Source organism: Ruditapes philippinarum, unplaced genomic scaffold (genome assembly GCF_026571515.1).
Source record: "Ruditapes philippinarum isolate M1 unplaced genomic scaffold, ASM2657151v2 ctg6425_1_1_1_1, whole genome shotgun sequence".
NCBI lineage: Eukaryota > Metazoa > Mollusca > Bivalvia > Venerida > Veneridae > Ruditapes > Ruditapes philippinarum.
In genome coordinates this window covers 28431-53599 of record NW_026866954.1, presented here as the reverse complement: position 1 = coordinate 53599, position 25169 = coordinate 28431, and the positions used below count along the sequence as shown (strand labels likewise).

Genomic DNA, 25169 nt, shown 5'->3' with positions numbered 1-25169 from the left:
TGTCATAAAATCCAATTGTTTTTCATAACACCCAGAATTATAGAATTATAACTAGTAATAAAACATAATATGAAAAAACCAACATAGTGCATTTGCTTAGTTTTTTTTTACCAGCATGGATCCAGACCAGCCTGCGCATACACATAGTCTGATCAGGATCCATGCTGTTCACTATCAGTTTCTCTATTTGTAATAGGGTTTGTAAGCGAACAGCATGGATCCTGATCAGACTGCGCGGATGCACAGGCTGGTCTGGATCCATGCTGGTCGCAAACGCATTATGCTGGTTTTGTCATAACGCGGCTCATATTCATGTACAGCACAGACAGTACATCACACCTGTTTGTCCATTCTTTGTATCTACATAAAACTGATAATCCAATCACTTTACCAGTTAAATGTATTTAAAAACAAGAGCTGTCCGTAAGACAGTATGCTCGACTCTTCTCAGTGCTTGTCAGTAAAAAAAGGGGCATAACTCTGTCAAAAGGTAACTCAGAGTTATGGGACCTTTGCCAATCATGTTAGATAATCACTGACAACAAGTCTGTGAAAATTCAACCAATCCCTTTTAATAGCTTTTGAGATACTAAGTTGCATACAAAAACTTAACCAGAGTATGACATCACTGCCAGCAAATAGCTCTCCCTACTTTTAAAATACCCCAATTAAAAACCAAATAATCTTGTCCCCCCAAAAAAATCCTTTAAATTTACAAAAAGATAAAAATATCTTGAGCTATTTACAAAATCATTATCATAATGATTATAATTTATAATCTTTATTCTTTTCTCTTTTTGTTGTTGTTGTTGTTGTTTTTTCTGAGGCCAAAACTGGGAAATTTTGTTTATTCACCCCATAATGATTATATAATAATATGATGAAAATCTATAGAATCAAACACTTTTACAAAATTCATTAACATCACAACATAAAACCCTGTACCTGCGGAATATGTATAATGGATTTGCCCCAGCTTTGAATTTGGAACAGTCCATTCAAAGTTATAGGGAGGTCAGTATCAAAATCATAAAATTCAGCTACAGAAAATTATAGCGCCCAGTCAGACGGCATGGAAGTGCAGAATAGCCTGACCCTACACTTGTATAATTTTTTTAAACACTTTATGTTCCAGCAGGTAAAGGGTTGAAACAACATTATGTACAATATTACTACATACACACTTTGTGAGGGATATACTTACATGAGTTGACAGTATGACGTGTTTTTGCACTGGTACAATACGCCTCGATCACTTTCAATATGAGAGCATCTTCTGAATTAGTTCTAGGATCATCTGAAAACATAACAATCTAATATAATATCATTTCTGTTCCTTTGGGTTAATTTAGTTAATCCATTGGGTTCTATTGTGTTTATTTAGTTTTATTCAAATAATTCAATGTTCAGTATCTTTAGGTTCTATCAGGTACATTTAATCTTCTTTTTTTTCATATTTTAGCACAATAAAGTTCTGTTGTGTCCATTATTCATTGGGTGCATATAAATAATTTCAACTTTCTGTACCTTTGAATGAAATCTTCTATTTTGTTAATACCATTCATTTAGATAATTAAAAATTATATTCAAATGAGCTCAATTGTGTATATATTTTTTTGTTAATTTTTTTTCTTTTGGGCTCATTAACCCTTGAACAATAATAATGATCAATTTCATTCCAGTCCCTATACTTAACATTTTGGAAGCTCAATTCTTATATTTTGATATTTATCAAAAATCCCTTTAAAGGCTCATTATGCCCCAGAAAAACTGTTATTTTTTATTTCTCAAAAACTTTTCATTTTTGGTATCTTGTTACAGTTTTGAAAAAACTACTCATTTGCAACAGAGATGAACAATCTTTTGCTTGCACTGCTCTGTTGGCAATTTGTATAATTATAGTGAATGAGTAATTTGTATGTACTTGTAACCTTTAAGACAAAAAAAGTAAATATTAAAAGCAAAGTTGTTGTGTATTCAACCTCGTACAAAGCAGTTGAAAGATAAACCTACCTCTCTGAAGCATAATGACTGATTTACAAAACACATTCAACTTAAAAACAAATATCTATATGACATAGCTGAAAGTAAAGTTGGTAACCAAGCTGTCCCAAAATTTCTGATAAATAAATAACAATGTTATGGTAACATTTCCGCAAACTAGAAATTTTATCATGAATTTTATCATTTCATACTTCAATTTATCAAACCAGTGGTTTGATGTGCCAAAAAAGTGTAGACTCTAGCTTGTTCAAGGAAGATGTTATTATCATAATTATTATCATTACTACAGGTGATGTTCAACATCTCCCCACAAAGATTGGTGATAACAATATCTCCATCTATGAAGGTGGGGACAGGGATACAGGGGATGGGGGTAGGGACTGGAGGGCATAAAAATAGATCTAAAATGGAATGGAATGTTTTATTAATAACACTTAAACAGCTAATGTGAGCTGTTTAGTGGATAATTTAATATAGCATTACACTCTCCTATAGGAATAACTACATAAAAAGGCAATTAAGCACAAGGTAAAAATGTTCAGGATACATGTAAAATGGGCCTTGAAAACTGTTTCAAATAAAATATAAAAAGAAATTATATTAAACAAAATTGAGTCTCAAGTTAACTGACCATAATTAATTTCAACATGGAGTGTAATTTGATGGGACATGAACAATTTTTTTTTTTTTCAGCTTTAAAATCTACTAGTCTAATACCACTTGCTTATATTTGATTCAGTAGATTTTTTTGCCCAATGAGCAAAATAGAAACTTGTTGAATTAGTATGTGATATTAGTTTAGAGGCTACAATCTTCTTTATTTACAACTTCACTTATACACTGCATGCAAATATCAAATATCTATATCTTATCTTTTAAATTCATTCCTATTACTAGGGTAATAACCGTAATATCAAGGGTCAAGGTCAAATCCATGCTGATGGCATGTCTGTCTCATCTCTAATAATTAAAGTGTTTAATCTATAAAATTTTATCATGAAATGCACTAAACACTATCAACATGCTTCAATATTGTATATGAGATCTGTCTGGGATATGATATACATGTATATATGATAAATATCATCACTGGAATAAATACAAGAATAAACATTATCTGTCAATATATGCAAAATGCTATATCTACGGACTTATTTTATATCATTGGTTTATAAAAAAACAAAATGTGACAAATAAACATAGATCAATAACATCACTGGAAAATGTATCTATGACCTTATACTTGATAATAAAACACTTATATTCCACCAAAGACACACCCTAAAATGTTATTTACACATATTAAAAAATAATACACTTAAATATTTTCTTCCAAGTATATTTCAAGTTTCTTAAACCTAACTTGGTTATTTGCTTATACTTTTTTCAGTCTCCATGCTCATTTATAGCTACAGTTTATTAAGTTAACAATTTTTCAAGGATATTTTGTTATACACAAATAAACAAGCATAATTCCACTGTCTGTTACATAAAAGCTTTACATAAAGCAAACCCATTCAAACAAACATTGTTTTTAAAATACATTAATTTCAACAGAATTTTGTATAACATTATGGAAGTAAACTAACTGAACATAAAACTTAACAAACAACAGAAAGAGAGACTGGTCATTCTCTACATTAAGGTGAAAATAATGCAGTTTCTCAGCATGAGACTATGATTATGGTGGAAAATTTATTTCATGCAGGGGTGGCAAAATAAATTGTCAGTGCTGCCCAGGTTGTGTACCAAAATTTTTAAGAATTTACTGTATAGATATAATATGGACAATTTAAGAACAAATTCAGATTTTGCTAGCCCTGCTACATGCTCTTTTTTTAGTGGGACTTGGTTAGAAGGAGGAACGTCAAATAACTGACAAAGCCAATGGTTTTTTTATCATGATTTAAACATTTGGTCCACAGTCAGTGAGAAAGAACTTGAGGGAGAAAATTTTCTTGCATATTAGACAGGATTTTATTAGACTCTTCACACTTGTCCTAAAAAAACCTGCCTACACCCCCTGTGTTAGACGAGTCAGTGTAAGACAAGTCACAAGTTATACCTGCACGCCTTTTATGCCACGAATTTCATGTATCAAATGAGGAAGCTGAATAAAGCAAAACATGTTTTGATACTTTAATTTGTGTCGGTTTTTGATCCAATTGTCCTATATACTTTGGATGATGTCATTTTGCCATTATGAATAAGTTGTAAATTCATAAGCTACTGTAAGAAAATGTGCTTAATGAAATTATTAGTTTTCGTAATTTCTTTTTGAAATATAATTAACATGTGACATGCAAGAAAATGAACCAAACACCGGCTGTTGTAGCAGACTGGAATATCTAGGTCTCGGATAATTGTTCGGCGAAAACTCAGCAAAGCCTCATTACTGCCCTGAACAGTAGCTGAAGCTAGATATTTCAGTCTGTACCAGCAGCCGTGTTAGATCCTTAATGTGTCTACAAAAAAAATCCTATACGTAAAGATCGGGTAGAAAAATCTCATGCCAAGATCACAAAAAAAAAAATGAAACAATATGTTAAACGTAAAGTGTCTCTGCCCAATAAGGATACAACATAAAGACAACATAGAAAAGGTGAAAGGTCATTCAAGAGTACAATATGCAACCTTACACTTCTTATAACGTTTATCGTACTCGTCCTGGGAGTGTGTCCTCTCTGCAGCAGGAAATTATACATGTCATATTTAGTTAACCTTTATCAATTCATACAAAACATTCAGAAACAGAATTGCTTTTTTCATGCCAGCATTTTATTCATTTATTTCTAAAGTAATTTTTGAAAATATCTTCAATAAATCATTAGTAATTAAAGCACATGCCTCCAGATGAGCCAAAATATTTCAAGACAAGAGGGCCATGATGGCCCTGAAGTCGCTCACCTGTATATAGGCCCCCGGAGCGGAGCCAGTTTAAATCCAAGGGCTTTTATTTGAACAAACTTGGTAGACACCCATAAGAAGATGTTTCATGCTAAACATCTAAGCTCTAGCTGGTCAAGTTTTTTCTTTACATATATAGTTAAAACAATGACACACCTGGGGCAGGGCCAGTTTTGACCCAAGGGCTTTTATTTGAACAATCTTTGTAGACACTTACTAGAAAATTTTTCATGCTTAATATCTAAACTCAAGCTATTTGGGTTTTTTCAAAGAATATTTTTAAGTTTTTGCTATACACATATATGGAAAATCAATGTCCCCGGGGCGGGGCCAAATTTGACCCCAGGGCTCTTATTTGAACAAACTTTGTAGACACTCACTAGAAGATGCTTCAAACTTAATATCTAAACTCTCGCTATTTGAGTTTTTTCAAAGAAGATTTTTAAGTTTTTGATATATACACATATAAGGAAAATAAATGACCCCAAAGGCGGGGCCAATTTTGACCCTAGGGCTTTTATAAGAACAAACTTGGTAGACACACACTAAAAGATGTTTCATGCTTAGTATCTTAACTGTAGCTATTTGTTTTGTTTTTTTTCAAAGAAGATCTTTAAAGTTTATGCTATACACATATAAGGAAAATCAATGACCCCCTGGGGCGGGGCCAATTTTGACCCAAGGGCTCTTATTTGAACAAACTTGGTAGACATCCATTAGAACATGCTTCATGCTAAATATCTTAGCTCTAGCTCTTTGGGTTCTTTAAAAGAAGATTTTTTAAGTTTTTACTATATGCATATAGGGAAAATCAATGACCCCCTGGGGCGGGGCAAATTTTGACCCCAGGGCTTTTATTTGAACAAACTTGGTAGACACCCATTAGAGGATGTTTCATGGTAAATATCTTTGGTCTAGCTCTTTGGGTTCTTTAAAAGAAGATTTTTTAAGTTTTTACTATATGCATATAGGGAAAATCAATGACCCCCTGAGGTGGGGCCAATTTTGACCCCAGGGATTTTATTTGAACAAACTTGGTAGACACTCACTATAAGATGTTTCATGCCAAATATCTAAGCTCTAGCTCTTAGGTTTTAGAAGAAGATATTTAAAGTTTTTTCTTTTGGTTGCCATGGCAACCACAGTTCTGCATGGAATTAAATTCTTTGAACAATTTTCAAAGGTGACCACCAAATGAACATTCCTGTGAAGTTTGGATGAAATTGGCTAAGTGGTTTATGAGAAGATGTCATTTAAAGTAAAAGTTTACGGACGCCGGACGGACGCCGGACGAAAAGCAATCACAAAAGCTCACCCTGTCACTTTGTGACAGATGAGCTAAAAAAATGTACTATGATTTTAAGAAAAGTAAAAAAAAAAAAATCAAAGATTTAAAAATATCATATTTTGCAGTAATTATCACCATATTTTTACTGCGTTTCAAACTCAGTAGGGGCTATTTTGGTATATGGTAACCTCTTTTTGATAATATACATTGGTTGCAAGTGCCGTTTGCAATAAGTAGAATTATTTTCTCTGTTCACTTCACAATATTTGACTTTTTAAGACATTTTCAAAATTTCATGAAAATCAGTAGGAATCTGGAGGCATGCTGCTTTTAAAAATGACCTAATTATTTTGGATTCTTAAATATTCCAATATCAAAATTTTCTTATTTTATCAATTAAAGTTAATAAATATCTTTGAATCAAATCTAATTTACGTCTGCAGCATTAATGATTTGACAAAACATAATTAACATAGGGTGTTAAGAAATTTATACTCTGAATGTTTACAAAATTAAGTTTGTGAAAGAAAAAATACTTCATCCTTTAGGTGTCTCCGATACTCAAAAAAATTATGCAATGGGCGATTAATGCCCTGTCCTGTTCATATATTGTGACTAAATAAAGATTCACCTCACCTCTATATATGTGAAGCCAAAAAGTTTAATATCACCACAAACTATCATTAATGACAAAACGTTATAATAGCGACAATGTTTGAAGCAATAATTTTTCTTACCTGGTTTTCTCCGCCCGAGCTTTCGTCCTGCTCTGGGACTCCTCATTCCATCTTCTCTATATAATAAAGGTGGTCGGAGGGGTGGGGACGGCCGTAAGCAGGACATTGACCATGTTTTACTCATCGTTAGACTCGTAATGGCATGAGTCACGCTAACTTTGGCAGTTTTGGCGGGTGTTAAGGTGCTTATACTAGGCTGTGATGTTGACACCTAAAAATATACATGTACCTAAATAAAATCTAAATAAATGTTCCCTTAATAAAATATAAGACTTAAAGTTTTACTACTGTTATAATCTGTAATTTAGATATTTGTAAGACATTGATCAAAATGTTCTGTCCATTATTAAAGGGATATTTAGGCAAAATAATGACAAAAATATCAAAATGATCTTATGTACTGAAATCACGCTAAAATGACATTTCTTGAAGTTTCAGCATGCATTTCTGTTTAAATTCTAAATATTTTGGGTTTGAAGCATAAATATATCTATATATGTTGAACAAAATTTAGACCCGAATAGAATCACCAAGTAGTTTTAAAACAAGTCATATGACTTGAACAAACCCTTGAAGTTACAATAACAGATATTATGGATATTGTATGATTGAAACAAGTCTAAGTCATTCATTTGAAATGTTCTTTAACATTTCCAGAGTTCACTTTGACAACTATTGTGAAATCCTTGCGCTCTAACCTGACCCACATGGGTCAAGTTAGGAAACTGCCATTTTATTCTTTATATGGAGAAAAGTTTATTTCCTTTGACTGTCAAATGTATTCATTTTGAGGTTATTTACAGAATAATGACTGAAAAACTCAAAACTAAGAAATGAAAATTTTGCCGGTGTCTCCCTTTAAAGTATCTAAACTTTGTTGCAGCTTACAAAATGGCTATTTTCGAGCTTTACTGATGGAGGAAAACATCAAGGGCAGTCTGTAAGTTAAGGACAGACTGATCACAGCAGTAGTAGGACTCAAAACTTGATTCTATGTCAACGTCTTTGACCACTTGGTTTTAGAAGTCCTATACGATATTTTAGTCCTCAATCATTACACACGTCTTAGTTTGTAGTTTAAACATAACTCAAAACTTTAAATTATCAAATGACAGATAATGATGGAAATCCCCGGTAAAATAAATGGTTTAAAAGAACATTAACTTGGATAATGACAATTAACGATTGTTTATACACAGGTTTGTCAATACTTACTTGTATACTGACTGGTTTAGATTGTGTAGACTGGTTGGGAACAACATGGTTCTTCAAGGCATCCATCCATGAGTTTACCTCTGCTTTTGTTCCACATGTGACTAACATTTTCTCTATCATTGGACCTATAAAAATATTGTAACTTTTGACTAATAACAGTAAGCAAAATATTGTTTTGTGCCTAATGTGTGTAACTATTGCCCAAACAGTACATAAACCTTTAATAAGCTCTTCATGCAGGTTAAGTATCTTGATAATGAATCCCCTTAAACAACATGCTCTGCTAATTTCACAACAATGCAAGACCAATACCTTAAATCTAGCAAGTCTGTGATTAAGACTGGCTTTGTATACCAATAGTTACCATAGTTAAGTATTTCACAGAAATTTTTTTTACAAAATGATATAGAAATTTGACAATATAACTTACGACTTACCTGATATTTCAAACTGATGAATATCTTCTGCTTCATCAGCTTCACATAAACTGACTTTCATACCACTTAGTGGTAATTTCCCCTGAAAATAAAATACAACTGTATGTAGTTTTTATATACATGTACTCCATAAAAATATTAAACATTCCAATGTATTTATCCATACACTGACACCCCATACATTGACATCCATAAATATGTATACACCTATACATTAATATCCACACATTGACACAAAAAGATATAATCCTCTTATAGTGCCACTTATTGGTAACTTCCCCTAAAGGTAAAAAGCAACTTAAATATTTTACCATTAGGTGGTAACTTCCCATTGATTAGATAATACATTTACAGGATATAACACCAAATTTTGGTAACTTCCCCTAGGAGTAAACATAAGTTTATTTTCATTCAATCAATTATTCTGGTGAATTCAATAAAGCTAATAAGCATAAGTGGTATTGCACTTGTAATATTCAGAAACAAACTCCTTAAAATGAACAAAATTATACACAAAAAGCACCAAAAAACTGACAGTACAATACAAGCATTGTATCAAATAAGAATCCCCATAAATTAATTACTCTCTATCAAAATTTACTCAATTACAATGTTATCCCTGAAAGAATAGTTTCCATCAAAATTTTGCAGAAAGAAAAATATGAAACAAATTTCTCAAGCAAGTTGGCTCTGAACAGTTTAAAAGATAACATTTCATATATTTTTCAATTAACTTTAAGCACAGTCAGTGGTTTCTATAAATTCATATAAAACACTTGTGAGATTTTTATCAATTTAAATCTGACAGCTTTACTTGAAGAGAAGCAAAAAAACTGGAAAATATCACACGAAGGGCAAAAGTACAGAAATTTAAATAAGATAAATAAAGAACATGTTCCAGAAAACCTGGTATTGCTAGGCAGTGGTAAAATGAACAAAAAAAAAATTAGCATAAATTGTAGCCTACATTTTTATTTCCTGAAAATTGAAAAGAAAATGGCTTCTGCTATGGAAAACATAGTTCAGAATATGAATAAACTAATTAAAGGCAAATGCACAAATTTTCAAATTAGAAACATATTGCAGGACTCCAGGTAATTAAATCAAGCGTTCCTTAAAAAAAGAAACTGGTCAAGTAAAAGAGAACATATTCCAGGACTCCAAGTTAATAAATCAAGCATGACTATTAAAAACTGGTCAAGAAAACGAGAACATATTCTCTCATACCTCATACTGGTAGCCACTTAGTCTAGGACTACTTGATAACATCAGTAAAACATTAGGGAACAATATAAATATTCTATCCAGTTTCTCGCCAGTTGATGTTTCTATTTTTACTTGAGACAGATGATTCACTTCACCGAGATGTAAGATTTCCTGAAATAAACAGATAACATATAAACTGTGGAAAAATTAGGCAATGCATATATCTAAGCATTAATGACAAATCAGGTGACCTGAATATTATCAGCAGTACAGAGTGAAACTAGAAATGTGTCCATAGGACACAGATGCCCCGACACGCCACTGTTCTGTCAATCTTATGACTCTAGGTCAAATATTTTTTGGACTACATGTGCCACAAGTTGAAAACTAAAAATCAACAAAGGGCAATAATTCTGTTAAATTTGGTCGCAGCAAAAATTCCTTCCTTAACTACCATCTACACATTAAGGTTGTTCATCCCTGAAAATTTACGCAAAATCTGCCATCCGGTTTAAGAGGAGTTGCGTTCACAAAATTTCTACATAGTATATAGTGAAAAAATCAACAAAGGGCCATAATTCTGTTAAATTTGGTCGCAGCGAAAGTTCCTTCCTTAACTACCATCTACACATTAAGGTTGTTAATCCCTGGAAGTTTAAGCAAAATCTGCCGTCCGGTTTAAGAGGAGTTGCGTTCACAAAATTTTCAACATAGTATATAGTGAAAAAATCAACAAAGGGCCATAATTCTGTTAAATTTGGTCGCAGCGAAAGTTCCTTCCTTAACTACCATCTACACATTAAGGTTGTTAATCCCTGGAAGTTTTGAGCAAAATCTGCCGTCCGGTTTAAGAGGGGTTGCGTTCACAAAATTTCAACATAGTATATAGTGAAAAAATCAACAAAGGGCCATAATTCTGTTAAATTTGGTCGCAGCGAAAATTCCTTCCTTTACTACAATCTAAACATTAAGGTTGTTCATCCCTGTAAGTTTAAGCAAAATCTGCCATCCGGTTTAAGAGGAGTTGCGTTCACAAAATTTCTACATAGAATATAGTGAAAAAATCAACAAAGGGCCATAACTCTGTTAAATTTGGTCGCAGCAAAAATTCCTTCCTTTACTACCATCTACACATTAAGGTTGTTCATCCCTGTAAGTTTAAGCAAAATCTGCCATCCGGTTTAAGAGGAGTTGCGTTCACAAGATTTCGGGACGTACGGACGGATGGATGGACAAGTGCAACGCTATATGCTCCCACACTGTGGGGGCATAATAAATAGAAATTACAAATCAAGCAAAACTAGATTGAAATTAAAAATAAATAAAACAGTGAAAACCCTCACAAGAGGTGTGAGAAGGAAACCATTCTCAAGTATTCTAAGTGATTAAACATAAAGCAGAAAATCACAAAAGTGGAAAAATACAGTTAAATTCCTTGCTTCTTTAGCACTTGTAACTGTTTACATCTGTAACAAGGCTCTGACAAGTTTCAACTAAACAGTTATGTGAGAGATAGATATTCCTTTCTATGACGACAGCCAGTGTTTAATCCTTTTTTTTCTTACATATTACAAATAAATCACATTTCGTAAAGAAAATACGAAAAATATTATTTTCAAGTAGTCCTTCTTTCTTAATAGTAGCTAAGGAATTAACATCTTCATTCCTAATAGTAAATTGACCCTATTCTAAGCACACAATCCATTCTATAAAATGCACGTCAACATGATGTCATTTAAAGCATACAACTTGGCTTACATGGAAGGTGTAAGACTGGGACCAATGTAATTTGAAGAAAGTCCTGTGTGATTGGTAAGAAATAAATAGACATGTGTGTAGAGCCACTGACTTCTGTAATAAGCATTTCTTAATCATAAATTATGAAGGTAGAGACAAATTAGATATTGTCATTTATACAAATTAAATCATTCATGAGCTATGCCATTTGTTAACTACAACTAAACAAGAGGGCCATGATGGCCCTGAAGTCGCTCACCTGTATATAGGCCCCCGGAGCGGGGCCAGTTTAAACCCTAGGGCTTTTATTTGAACAATCTTTGTAGACACTTACTAGAAAATGTTTCAGGCTTAATATCTAAACTCTAGCTATTCGGGTTTTTAAGGAAAAATGACCCCAGGGGCGGGGCCAATTTTGACCCCAGGGCTCTTATTAGAACAAACTTGGTAGACATCCATTAGAATATGTTTCATGCTAAATATCTTAGCTCTAGCTCTTTGGGTTCTTTAAAAGAAGATTTTTTAAGTTTTTACTATATGCATATAGGGAAAATCAATGACCCCCTGGGGCGGGGCCAATTTTGACCCCAGGGCTTTTTTTTGAACAAACTTGGTTGACACCCATTAGAAGATGTTTCATGCTAAATATCTTAGCTCTAGCTCTTTAGGTTCTTTAAAAGAAGATTTTTTAAGTGTTTAGTATATGCGTATAGGGAAAATCAATGACCCCCTGGGGCAGGGCCAATATTGATCCCAGGGCTTTTATTTGAACAAACTTAGTAGACACTCACTAGAAGATGTTTCATGCCAAATATCTAAGCTCTAGCTCTTTGGGTTTTATAGAAGAAGATATTTAAAGTTTTTTTCTTTTGGTTGCCATGGCAACCAGAGTTCTGCATGGAATTAAATTCTTTGAAAAATTTTCAAAGGTGACCACCAAAGAAACATTCCTGTGAAGTTTGAATGAAATTGGCTTAGTGGTTTATGAGGAGATGTCATTTAAAGTCAAAGTTAACGGACGCTGGACGCCGGACGAAAAGCGATCACAAAAGCTCACCCTGTCACTTTGTGACAGGTGAGCTAAAAATTCAAACTCTACCTTATGATGAAATTGGGGCTTTTCCCAATCCTTCTAGACAAAATCATAAGACATATACAACCAATAGTGATGACAAAGCCTTTCAGTCATCTAATCCAGACAACTCTTACAAAATGATTAACATGTATCATAAGTTCTTACCTCCCCTTCCCAACCTTTAATTGTGCTGGATATAATTTCATGCTCCATTTCCTTTAATTTTCTTATCTCCATACAGTGATTCTACAAAGGAAAAAATATCTCTTTTTTCTTAATGACCAATTAAACTTAATGGTCTCTATGGAGATTAAATATCTAATTTTAGAACATGATACATGTGACTATCCTAGTATACTGTCAGTGTAAATATAAAGTTCAGTTTAAACATTTATACTTTAATTTAGCTTAAAAGTGAGGAAACCTATAATTTTATCAAATTTTCTTAGATTATACAGTACTTGTGTCATATCAGTTTATATGTACTTTTTTATTGTGTAGGATGCTATATGATTATAGACCACTTCCACAATCTCCAATTTATTCTTGGAACCAACAATTACTAAGCAATGAGTGTAAAGTTTCTTGCTCCAGAACCTTGTTCAGACTATGTTTACTAGCCTGACACTTTAACCTCTTGACCATGCTGCCACAAGGAAACATGGTTGTGGCTAAAGAATGCTACAAACTTACAGTCCTTGTATTTCAGAGGCAAACACTTTAATCCCTTGGCCATTGCAACCAATTCAATTATCATTTTTGAATCATAGAAGATGTGAAATCTTAAACAATGTCTTGTTTACAGATTTTAATACAACATGATTGTGGTATAATAACAGACAGCACGAAGATGAGACTTAATAGATCCAAATTGTTAAAAAAAGCAAATAAAGAACCAATAATGTAAGATAAAATATAGATTATTAAGTTTAATATTAGTAAACTGACAATATTATACACAGACATAGGACAATACCAATGGAGGAGACCTTAAGTGCCTTTCTGTACATTTTTTCAGACACAAGCAGGCCAATAAGTGTGTGTGTGTGGGGGGGGGGGGAACCTGCAAAGCATTTAAAAAGTAAGAATAAACTTACAATGAATGATAATAATATAGGGCTTATCAGATACTTACTGCAATATCTCTGTATACAGCTATAGCCCTCTGTGTATCCCCTCTGTCTACATGACTTTCCTAAAATATAAACAATACATATAAAACATATATACCATTTTAATTATAAGCAGATCAGTATGTTATATCCAATTGGTGTTGTTGTTGTTGAAGCACCATAAATGTTTCCTGTTATAACAGCTAACTGTTGATGTTGTATACACCACTTAAGACTTCCTACTTTTATAGTAACAGTCCTTTCAGTACTTATTCTAACACTACCTGCATTTTTCCCTATTGAACGTAGAAGAACCGAAAGTGTGTGTTTTTATGCAACAAAATCACTGTTGACGTTCTATATTTAGACATTTGACGTAATCAGTTTACATGTGACGTAACCACTAAAAACATAACGCAATGACAATAAGTACGAAACAAATCAGGCGCAATTTTGCTTAATATCAGGAAAGGCAGCATTTTTATGTTGATGTTGTGTTAGAATCGAAATAATATATCCAAATCAGTGATTTTATTGCTTGATAAAATCACTGTTTGTCGTTCGGATGCGCTACACCCTCGTGATATAATTCCCCGCATCCGAACTGCAAAAAGTGATGTTATTGAGCAATATGATCACAGTCTCAGATATATTATTTCTAAATAACAAATAGTTTTTGTACACATTTACAAATTTATAAAAGAAAGTTTTTTGTTGGTAATTAATTTTTAAACTGCAAAGTTGTAATAACATATGACCATGCTTACCATTGTCATGCATAACAAATTTACCAGTTAAAACTACTCATATCCCTCTCAATTATAAAATTATTCTATAAATAGAACTTTTTATTCTATAAATAGAACTTTTTGTACTATTAATAGAATTTTTATCTATAAATAGAACCTTTTTATTCTCAAAATAGAACTTTTACATAGAATAAGAACATTACCTCTATATGTCTTTCTAATTCTTTCAGTAGACTAGGATATTTATCTAATCTTGTGAAGGGTTTGGACAACATTGTGGTCAGGGTCATTGACCCTGGTGGTGTGGCCCCTAATTTCTCCATTAGCTTACTCAACTCCTCCCTGAAAAAATAAAATAAAATACGGTCGCCTGCATGAGAAAACAACCCTTAATGTAATTCCTTTTTAGTTAACATATTATCCTTTCATTAGATTTTTATTTTTAAACTCTTGAACCAATACAAAACTATGTAAATCTGTTTCTCGTTTCCTATTAATATCCTTATCTTCAACATGTGAAGGGTAATTTAGAATTTTAATTTCAACGTTAACCACATTTTAAGTGTCTTTTGACATCATTTTTAAATTGACATTATGGGTCGTTTTGTCATGCCTGTGGTCAAATTTTATTTTTTAATTAAATTCATTATTTCTATTTCATTAAGTATCAGAATCATAAAAAATATTATTAGGGTTGGCTCTGTGAGGCTGATGTGGACATTAATGACTGTCTAAAGTGTTTTTTGGGCTGCTGACAAAACTAAGAAAGTACTCTTCGTTTGTTGTATGTGATAAAACCAATTTGACTGCCTCAAATTCTAAACAAACCATGACAGGAAAATTTTAATGATTACCTAAGATTTTTGTTCAATAATGTAAAAAACGTAAATTTTGCACATGACTCATAATTTCTTCTTGTTATATTTTCAGTAAACATTACATCTCAGCACAGCATGAAATATTAGCTTTGCCTGATATATATACATGTATTCTTTCTTTACATATCTCTAGATACATTTTTTTACTTTTTTTTTTTTGCGTGTGTGAAAATTCACATCCTACATGCAAATGATTCATGCAACATTTCTTTAGCACAATTAATATTTTCTTTACACTTTATCTCTATACTTCAGGAAATCTCACATATCCTTGAAATGAATTGTCTGTCTGAAGTTAAACAAGACACTTCAACAGATAAAAATCTAGACAGAATATTTACATTGTTTCAGATTCTAGACAGACAAATATGAGGATCTTTTGAAACCACAAACAAGAGTATGTGTTTTGTAATAATTACAAAATTTAAGTCACAATTTCCATCAAGAATGTTGCTATTTCAAGATCAACAATCTTTAAAGCAATCTATTGTAATTTCAGTTATCATAAAAACACTGAAACTATGGGTAATTGTTTTTTTAACCTTTTACCCCATGAGCATATTGCGAAAAATGGCCGTTTTCATTGAAAAGCCTCCTGTAACAAGTTCAAACTGCTATGAAACTATGAAAAATGCTTCAATACTAATGAAACTTGGCACAAATGTTGACTACACCATAGCCTCTGTAACAGCATGCTCAATGGTAAATTTCCTGTTACCATGGCAACAGGGGGACGTCTCAAAATTGCCAAAAATCACTTTTTTGCATTGTTTTTTCCATCAAAACTGATTTCAAAGTGCTGCAACTTCTCAATGAATTGAGATAGAGTAAAAGGCTTTTCAGCGTCGGTTACTAGTTACCCTAAGATTGACCTGAGGCCATTTTTAGCTTGTCACATGTCCAAAATTTTCTTGGCGATGAGGGGGACTCCGCCCCCCTTCAAACCCCCAAAACAGAAGGGGGCACATCCCCCTTCTGGCAACCCCCTGGTGTAATATTTGGATGGGGGACGGCGCTGAAAAAGTGGTCACTTTTTTTAACAACATTTCTCAAACGAAAAACAGTGTTTGGGGCCTAAATAGGGCATTTTTTCACTGTTTGAGGCCTCAAAAAAGGGGGGGGGCAAAAAGCCGTCGAAACACGCTTATATAAGGGAAAAGGTTAATTTGTAGTGTAGTATCTAACTCTTTTCCTCAGGTGAGCACTTTGGGGCCACTGGCCCCTTGTTTTACCATATTTTTCACAGTGATAACACCATTATATCAAATGTAAAGGTCAACATCTCTAGGTGGGAGTTCAAAATGGTTGGGGTTACAAATGACTGGTGCTTTCTATCTCAATAATGGCTTTTCAATGCTAAAATACCAATAGTCTCCAGTCAAAATCATTTAAAAACCAACATAAAATACCCAAAATGCCTTTCATAGTATAATTTTGAATATATTTGCAATCTGATTGGAACATACATCTGTATTCTGTAAAATAATGACAAACTGCACAACCAATTATAAAATTTCATAAAATTTAGTTCCCAATTTTACTACCCTGTGACAATAACATCATTACCCTCTAAAAATGAGGCCAGACCAGCCTGTAGCTGTGTTATATGATCAGACTTTAATGTTGGTTACTCCAGTAATATTGTTTACACAATTAAATCCATATGCTTCATAATAAATAGCGCAAAATTCTTTAAAGTTTAACAATCAGATCTAAAGCTTCACAATAAATAGTGTGCAGGACAAATCCTTTGAATCAATTGTTAAAATGTCTTCAATTCAATATCCCAGTACAAGGGCTCTTCCCCGCCACCCCCCCCCCCCCCAAGTGTTCTTGCCTATCGACTTCAGAAATGATTCTTTATATACGTTATCATACCTATTTTTCTGAAGTATTGCAACTGCCCTGGGATGATTTGCACAATAACGTGTGTATAATTCCTTCAATGATGGTGCGTGCCTCATGAATACCCCACCCACTCTACGTTGATGTGCTGGATGTCTGCAATTACAACATACAAAACTAGTTATGAAAAGTCATCTTTAAAATACATGCCTTCAATATCCAAATAAATGTGTTCCTATAACATCAAAAAGAAACTTCTCTTTTATTTTTCTCTGACTTTTCAAAACAATAGCATTAACAATGTTATTTCTTGCAGTAATCTACATGATCTATATACTGATATTATCTTCCCTAAAAATAACCCTGGCAAAACAAAACAAACAAGATTTCTATACCCCCTATTGTCTCATGTAAACAAGACATCTGTCAAATAACCGTGACATAACGAACATAAAAACATCTAATTTGACGGCTAATGAATAGGAAACTTACTTGGAACACTCCTCTAACGATACAAGAAAATTTTGCTGGAATGTAATGATGTCTTCTAGATTGCCTGTCAGGTCAGAGAACTCTGAAGAACTCATGCTGCAAAACAGTAAACACAAGAGTAACAGAACCTCTACACACACTGTGTAACAAATATCATAAATTTTACGATTTTTTTTTCATGATGCGATGCAAAAGTAGATGATGTCAAAATTCAAAATGTACATTATTCTAAACATTTAAATACATAGGAAATATTTGTTTGAACAAAATATATTTCACAAAGTGAATTTTTATGACTGGTGTCAACAAACAAAATTCAAATCTGTATGACACACTCCTAACATACTTCTAACAGTATTACTAAACCACATCAATCTTCTGTTAAATTTTCTTGACTTATTTAACTTGTATGTTACATTCAATGGTATATATGTAGCTAAAATTTTACATCAAGTATAGAAGTAATCAAAGTGCTAAAAAATCTGTTAATTTCCTACATTGATTTTAACTTATAAACATCCTTACATGAAAACAATAGAGGGTAAATGCCCCTTTATCATGCATTAACATCTGTAGAAGCATGAGCATGCATTTAAAACAAGCTTCTGCAGGAAATAATGTGCATTAACACTATTCTTGCATAAAAATGCATGTCTGATTCAGCAATTCAGCATTTCACTTTTTGTTTTTTGTACAAAGAAACCAGTTTTGAAATGCTTGTTCATGTGCTAGTGCAATGTCATTTGACACTCATGTTTTGATTATGAAACTACCAGGGCCGTCATTGCAGTAAATAATTTCTTTATGAAGCCCCCCCGAGTCATGCATATCAAAAATGGCAACAAAGATGCTCACATGATTTAATCCATTAATGCAAGTTTTCTACTTCCTTAATGTAAACCTGCATGCACAGATTTTATGCAAGTAAGTACAATACAAGCAAAGAGCTTGCAATTTTTACACAAGGAAATATTTATTATAATTCATGAATCAAACTTACATTTCTGATGTGATGATAGGACGTATATAGTTTTGTAAAACTGAAGTCATCTCAGCAACATGAGCCCTCTCTGTTTCTATGACATTCTGTAACACCTGAAATATATCATCGTCAATTTTACATATTATCATCTCTGTATTCATTGTTTTATTGTTGATGTTGTTATTGTTGAGGATACTTTTGTAGCCATTGAGTTTGAATCACACCTAGAGGTCATATGGTGACTTTTCAGATTTCATTGTGGGTGGAGACCTCAAGACAGTGCCCCTCTATCACACCTAGAGGTCATATGGTGACTTTTCAGATTTCATTGTGGGTGGAGACCTCAAGACAGTGCCCCTCTATGCATAATTTGAGGGATGAGCAGGCATATGAACAAAAGAATAGAACCTAACTTTCTCAAAACTATCTCACAAAAGATAATCTAAGTCACTAGCAGGATTCAAATCCACAGAAGTTAGTGGCACTGGATTCTGAATCAGAAACCTCAACCACTCAGCAATCAAGGAAACCCCTCTAAATTCAATGCTTCGCTAAACAAACTGTACACATGTATAAATAAACTACATCTTAAATGGAAAGATCAGTTAAGTTTCTGGCAGAAATGAGAAAGCACAGGAATGTTTATCATACACTCTCATAAGGAATTTCAATATCTAAATACTAAAACTATAAATAGCATTCAGTTATAGAGTTTGGTCATACTGTACTTCAATGCCAATTGCACTGTGCAGACTGGCTTGACTGTACACTGGTGGCATAGCCATATCATTACACTTGTAACAGCACCAATGTGACAAAACATTTTCAAATTGTTCTAATGTTTACAACAATATGACTGAAAAAGGGAATTTTTATTCGAAGCATTACCCTCATTTTCAATGTTTCACAAAACATAAGAATAAAGCAGTTGTAATATTGGTGGTTAAAGGGTGATAAAGTTCCAGCTATTCTGTTCAAATTTCTACATTTGAATAACACTTAACAATGTTTGACTGCAAAACTGCAGTAATTTATATGAAATAAAGAAGGACTTACAACAGTTTTGCGGTCAACCCTCAACTACACGATTTTTACAGTATCTAATCAAAAACAGATTCACATATCATATCATATTACCTGAATATTACCTGAAACTTTCCTGCGGAGAATTAAAAATACTATACATTTGAAATAAATTTTACGTAAAATTTCAAGTTAAAATTTCAACTTACCACATTATGATAGTATTGCATGCTTTCCCTAAAGTGTTTTGGCACTTCCTGGGTTTTATTCACAGTAACTATAGCTCCTGGTCCACCTTTCAGGCTTCCAGTTAATTCTGAAATAAAACAAACACTTCATGTAATACAAGATCTAGGCTTGTATCGCATCAATTAACATCCATTAATCTTACCTCACCTACTTTATAAAAATGGCCTTACCCTGCTTTTGATTTTAATCATCTTGCTTTTGAATTCGGAACGGTCCATTTGAATTTCGATGGATTTCCCTCCCACAAAATTAAAATTAAGCTGCCAAAACTCTGGTTTGTTCAGGCTGAACAGATGTTCTGGCTTACCAGGCACAATGCTGGTGGGCATATAAGCATGTCATTATTCACCCCTTGCAATATAACAGTAGAGCATGTGGTGTGAATTTTATATATTTCAAAACAAGACATTACTTAAAATAAGTGCTGAACAATCAATGAAAACAATCTTAATTAGCCATTACAATGATAAATATCTAAAATGGACTTGACCACAGTTTTCCATCTGGACGTAAAACCATTCATCATTTTTAAAGAAATTTTCAAAATAAATAAATCAACTGAAAAAAGAACTGTGCAAACCATGATCTGTAAGCACTGATGTTGGGCTGATATTGGTCTGGACTGGTTTGGATGGACATACATTCAGTTGGTGCCAGCAAGCTAAAGTTTAATAATAAATCCTTCTAGTACTTATTAACAGCAACAATGACAACCTGCCTCATCATACAGGTAGTATACCAATTCTGGTCAAACTGCACTAATGTCAACTATACTGTTGCCATAGCGCTTATTTATACTACCCATAGGATTATGGATTAATTTTTTCTTTTTCAAATATGAGTTAATTTCATATGATGCAAAGAATCTTAAGACTTTACAAGTTATCTTAGATAACTACAATGTAATACAACTTTTACAATGTAAAACAACTTTAGATATAGTGTTCTTTTATAACTGGATATAATTTAGCTACAAATAATGCTTGTTTTTCGCTTTTCATTCCAAGAAAGGTTAAACAAGAGCTGTCGGTAGGACAGCAATGCTCGACTATTCTTAGTGTTTTATTATAATAGTAAAAGAGCCTTGATAATGTAAAATTCTCTAAGTAAACAAAAGGGCAAATTTTTTCTTTAAATCCATGTTACAGTTATAGGCCTTGGAGAGAGTCCTAATGCTCCCAAAGAAGAGTATAAAATTTCAACTTGTTTCAAATCCAGATGTCAATAGAATATGAAAATATCTGAGGTGGTATGCAAACCTAAATGTAAAATTATAAGTTGAAATAGGGGCATTATTCTGTCAAAATGCTTCATAGAGTTACCTCCTCCTGTCTACAGGTTGGGGTCATGATGGTGAACAAGTGTGCAAAGTTTCAAAATCATATGTCAATGGACTTTGAAAATATTTGAGGTATTACAAAAACTTTAACATAAGTGGTTACCCTGACGCCGACGCTCGGGTGAAAAGGGAGGGGAAAAACTGTTTGGGAACCCCTAATTCTCTTTGCTTTACAAAGAGTTTTTTTTCACAGGATGGAACTGACAATTTATTTCCAAGATTTGCATACCAATTGATTAAGGGCTTATCCAATTACTTGTGTGCAAATTTTCAGCTCATTCCATCATCCTGCTTTGCCAGAAAAATCATTTTTATTGTGAAAAATAGCCCAAAATGAACAGTGTTGCTACGCTTTTCTCTAAAATTCGCCTAATAATCGCATAAAAAATCAATTTTCAATTTAATTCTGAGTATATTTCTTTGTTATCCTTTGTTATCCTATATTTTGTAAAATTTTCAAATTTTATGATTTTTTATGCCTCTTGACCTCAGTGGAGTGCCTTTAATGTCAGGAAGTACTTTAAACAAAGCATAAACATCTTAATGATGTGTTACAAATTAAAATTCTTTGAGATATTTAAACCACATGTGTTTTTTACAATAGAACATAACAACAGGATATTTATTATCAAGTGTTTCTAGTGGAAATGGCTACATTCACCATTAAAAGTTTCAAGTCAGAGGAACTTTTACATACAATACTACACTTTACCTTATGGCTTGTGTGAAATGATAATTAATCAGTAAGCAACAAAGCATTCCTACTTCTTCACAGTCAAGTTAAAAAACGTATATTGAGGTCATATAGTATATATCAATAGGTGTTATCCGGACATCGGCAAATGTTGGTTTTTCCAAGCTTATGCCCCGGTAAAAACAAACTTTACCGTTATAGCTTCACGTTATAGCTTCACGGTGCACTACTGGCCACAATAGACTAGTCAATCTATAATGTGATCTGTTGTGCTTATTTTTGAAGCTGTAACTGTAGAAGTTTGTCTGTTACCCCCGGATGAGCTGGGGTAAACCCAAAATATTTTCAATTCCTAAGTAATCAATTCATACAATATTATCATATGTCCCTGAAAATGATGGGTCATCACATTTCATTGTCTTGTTATTATTTAAAAGCTAAGTTGGGTTTATCATCGCACCAACACATATGTAGGTAATGACTAGGCGACTCTCCAGCTTTTACTGATGGAGGAAGATCTCAGGTGCTCCTCTGTACATTAATGTAGGCCAAAACTGAAATGGACTATGGTTAAATACTTCCAACATAAAAAATCCATTTAATTTGCCAACGAAAACAACCATTTAACCGAGGGTCAAGGGAGATATTCTAATCTACAGGCTTAAAATACAAACAATTTTAACAGCATTTCAACTGATTTAAACAGCATTTCAACTGAAATTGACAGCATTTCAATTGATAATATATATCACCAATAATGAAAACCCTGATACTGTAGGAACTCAGAGCTCTGATTTACAGTAATCTATAACACTAAATCTTTCCAGGTAACAACAAATCTAATCTATTCAAAAAAAGTGTAGCATAAATATTAATTTGAAAGATAGAGCAGAAATGAATTACTAATCACTCTAGTGTGTTCTTATCAAAAGTCAATATGCATAAACAAAAAACAACAATATAGGAAGTGCATGCAGCTGCTAGTAACTCTCTGGTTTAAAGAACAAAAAATAATTTATTCGCTCAAGTGGGGGAAACTGCACAGTATACATTATAATATGCTATAAATATGTTGTAAAACAGATGTTTGCTTGGAGCCAGGAGAAAAAACAGAATATAAGATATTGTGCAAGCATAATATATCATAAAAAGAAAGGTAGGATGAGTAAACATGCTCATGTTTTTGGAAAAAGGCTAAATTAAATGTTAAAGGCACATTATGCCTCAGAAATCCATACTGTTTATTAATGGATTTTAGAGCATGTAAGATGTTTAACAATAGAAGAAAGTACGGCTGAACATGAAGTTATGTGTTGTATAGGTAGCAAAATGTAAACAAAATAGTATTTTGACATCCATACAAAATACTAATGCACTATAATTATACCAACAGTTACTGTCAATAGAGCAAAGAAAGCAAAAGATAATTTGTTTAGATTATATATGGCAAATGAGTATTTTTTTGAAACTGAAATAAGATACCAAAAATAAACAGTTTTTAAGAAGTAAAGATGGCAGCATTTCTGAGCCATAATGGGCCTTTAAGATATACAGGAAAAATTTGAAAGTTTAGTTTTTGTAACAATATGTATTTGATGACTAAAACAGCCAATTCTTAATTGAAAGATACAGAAAAAACATACACCATGCATGGGAGAAGACACACAGATGTGAAGTAAAACATACACTCACTGTAGATTTGAAAATAATGATCTCCCTAAAGATTAAGTACAAAATCTAAGCAAATATTTTTTTTTGTGTTAAAGGTATAGATGTGCACTTTTTAGCGAAATAGATTTATTGTAAAGGTTACCCAATTACTTAGTTAAGTAATTAACAGGAATTAGATGAACAAAAATGATTTGTTACCATGGGAATGTTGGTAAAATAATCATGAAACTAACAAATTATCACCTCTGCATGTGACTTATGTATTTAAACCTTCCTTCATAATTATTATGTAATTATACATTCAAATTGTTCTTACTACCATTACTACCCTAATTTTGTAAAGGCCAGTATATGAAAACCACAGGCTGGGGAGGCTGGTATAGAACAGAAGGTGATGAGGGAGGTTGAGTGTGGAAGGTTGTGTGAGTGGAAGGTAGGAGAGAAGCAAATTTTAGGTCACAATAACTCATAAAAGGTTATATAGTGAATTTCTTGCCTTATTGATGTGGGGAGATGTTTTTTTCAGGATCAATGCATTATTTCAGGATTTCAGGAACCTTATTAAGTAGCATTACATTCAAGATTTTAAAGTTATTGAGGAATTGAAAAAGAATTGAATTTCAATCAAATGCTTTCAAACCAACTTGTCGTGTTTTTTTTTTCCTTATAGATTTCAATCTATATAAATTGTTGCTTTATAACTCCATTCTTTAAGTTAAACCAATCAAACAAGGTCATAAAGCATTTTGCAAGACTAGATTGTGCAGGAAGAGTTTAGGTGTCGTGACCTTCAATTCAAAATTTCAATTCCAGCTGGGACGCAAGTAAAACCACAGAGACCTTCCATTAGACTTTTCTTTAGAAAATCATCATAACGTAAATGATTACAATAAAATCCACATTATCCAAAGTCATATACTAGTTTTTCCTGTCTCGTCATCACAGCCGAGGAATTTGAATGGAAATTAACCTTAAAATTGCTGTAATGGACTTGTCCAGCTCCAATATTTGGAATTGTCCATTATCAATTTCAGGGATATCAAGATGAAAAACTTTAAGTTAGACACCAGTAAAGAGTATGAGAGTATGGTAAAATAGAGAAAAACAAAATCCCTAAAGAAAGCCCAACACGGCAAAACTGAAAATGTTGCAGGCTCGGTTTGATTGATACTGGAAAGTGCAAGCTACAGTCCACGACCCATAGATGTTCGGTAATATACCAGTGGATATTCAGGGTTATTACTTTGATGCCAGGGGAGTATTGTGATTAATTGTTAACCACTCGTGTAACTCGACCAAGCAGGCTAAGCAATTTGAAATAAAACATAAAAAACAAACACAGATTGTGTTACCTTGTTTAAATTCTCGTACATAATTGCTAGGGAACCAGCCAGTTTTACCATGTAAAGTTCCCTCCCACCATCCACCATCAATAGCCTGTGTAACTGTTATAATATCACCCTTCGAGAAACAGAGCTGAAAAACAAAATGTTTATATAAAGACATCATACGGCTGAAAAAGGTTATAA

The 25169-nt window shown here is 32.9% G+C and overlaps 1 protein-coding gene across 7 annotated transcripts in view; it reads right to left on the bottom strand.

The window, feature by feature from the left end:
- The window catches only part of LOC132734323 (rho guanine nucleotide exchange factor 7-like), a 62306-nt gene that overhangs the window by 13031 nt on the left and 24106 nt on the right, over nucleotides 1–25169 (bottom strand). For 4 of the 7 annotated variants that reach the window (XM_060721057.1, XM_060721056.1, XM_060721051.1 and 1 more), the window contains exons 3-17: nucleotides 24993–25116; nucleotides 20517–20597; nucleotides 19897–20003; nucleotides 18683–18777; nucleotides 17683–17778; nucleotides 17224–17346; nucleotides 14671–14809; nucleotides 13742–13801; nucleotides 12772–12852; nucleotides 9816–9965; nucleotides 8589–8670; nucleotides 8152–8276; nucleotides 6937–7147; nucleotides 4644–4688; nucleotides 1205–1297 (exon numbers count right to left, since the gene is read on the bottom strand). In XM_060721057.1, the coding sequence (XP_060577040.1) occupies nucleotides 1205–1297; nucleotides 4644–4688; nucleotides 6937–7147; nucleotides 8152–8276; nucleotides 8589–8670; nucleotides 9816–9965; nucleotides 12772–12852; nucleotides 13742–13801; nucleotides 14671–14809; nucleotides 17224–17346; nucleotides 17683–17778; nucleotides 18683–18777; nucleotides 19897–20003; nucleotides 20517–20597; nucleotides 24993–25116 (1612 nt within the window). The remainder of the gene's footprint in view (nucleotides 1–1204; nucleotides 1298–4643; nucleotides 4689–6936; nucleotides 7148–8151; nucleotides 8277–8588; nucleotides 8671–9815; nucleotides 9966–12771; nucleotides 12853–13741; nucleotides 13802–14670; nucleotides 14810–17223; nucleotides 17347–17682; nucleotides 17779–18682; nucleotides 18778–19896; nucleotides 20004–20516; nucleotides 20598–24992; nucleotides 25117–25169) is intronic. The other 3 variants (XM_060721052.1, XM_060721055.1, XM_060721054.1) reach the window with 2 other exon arrangements.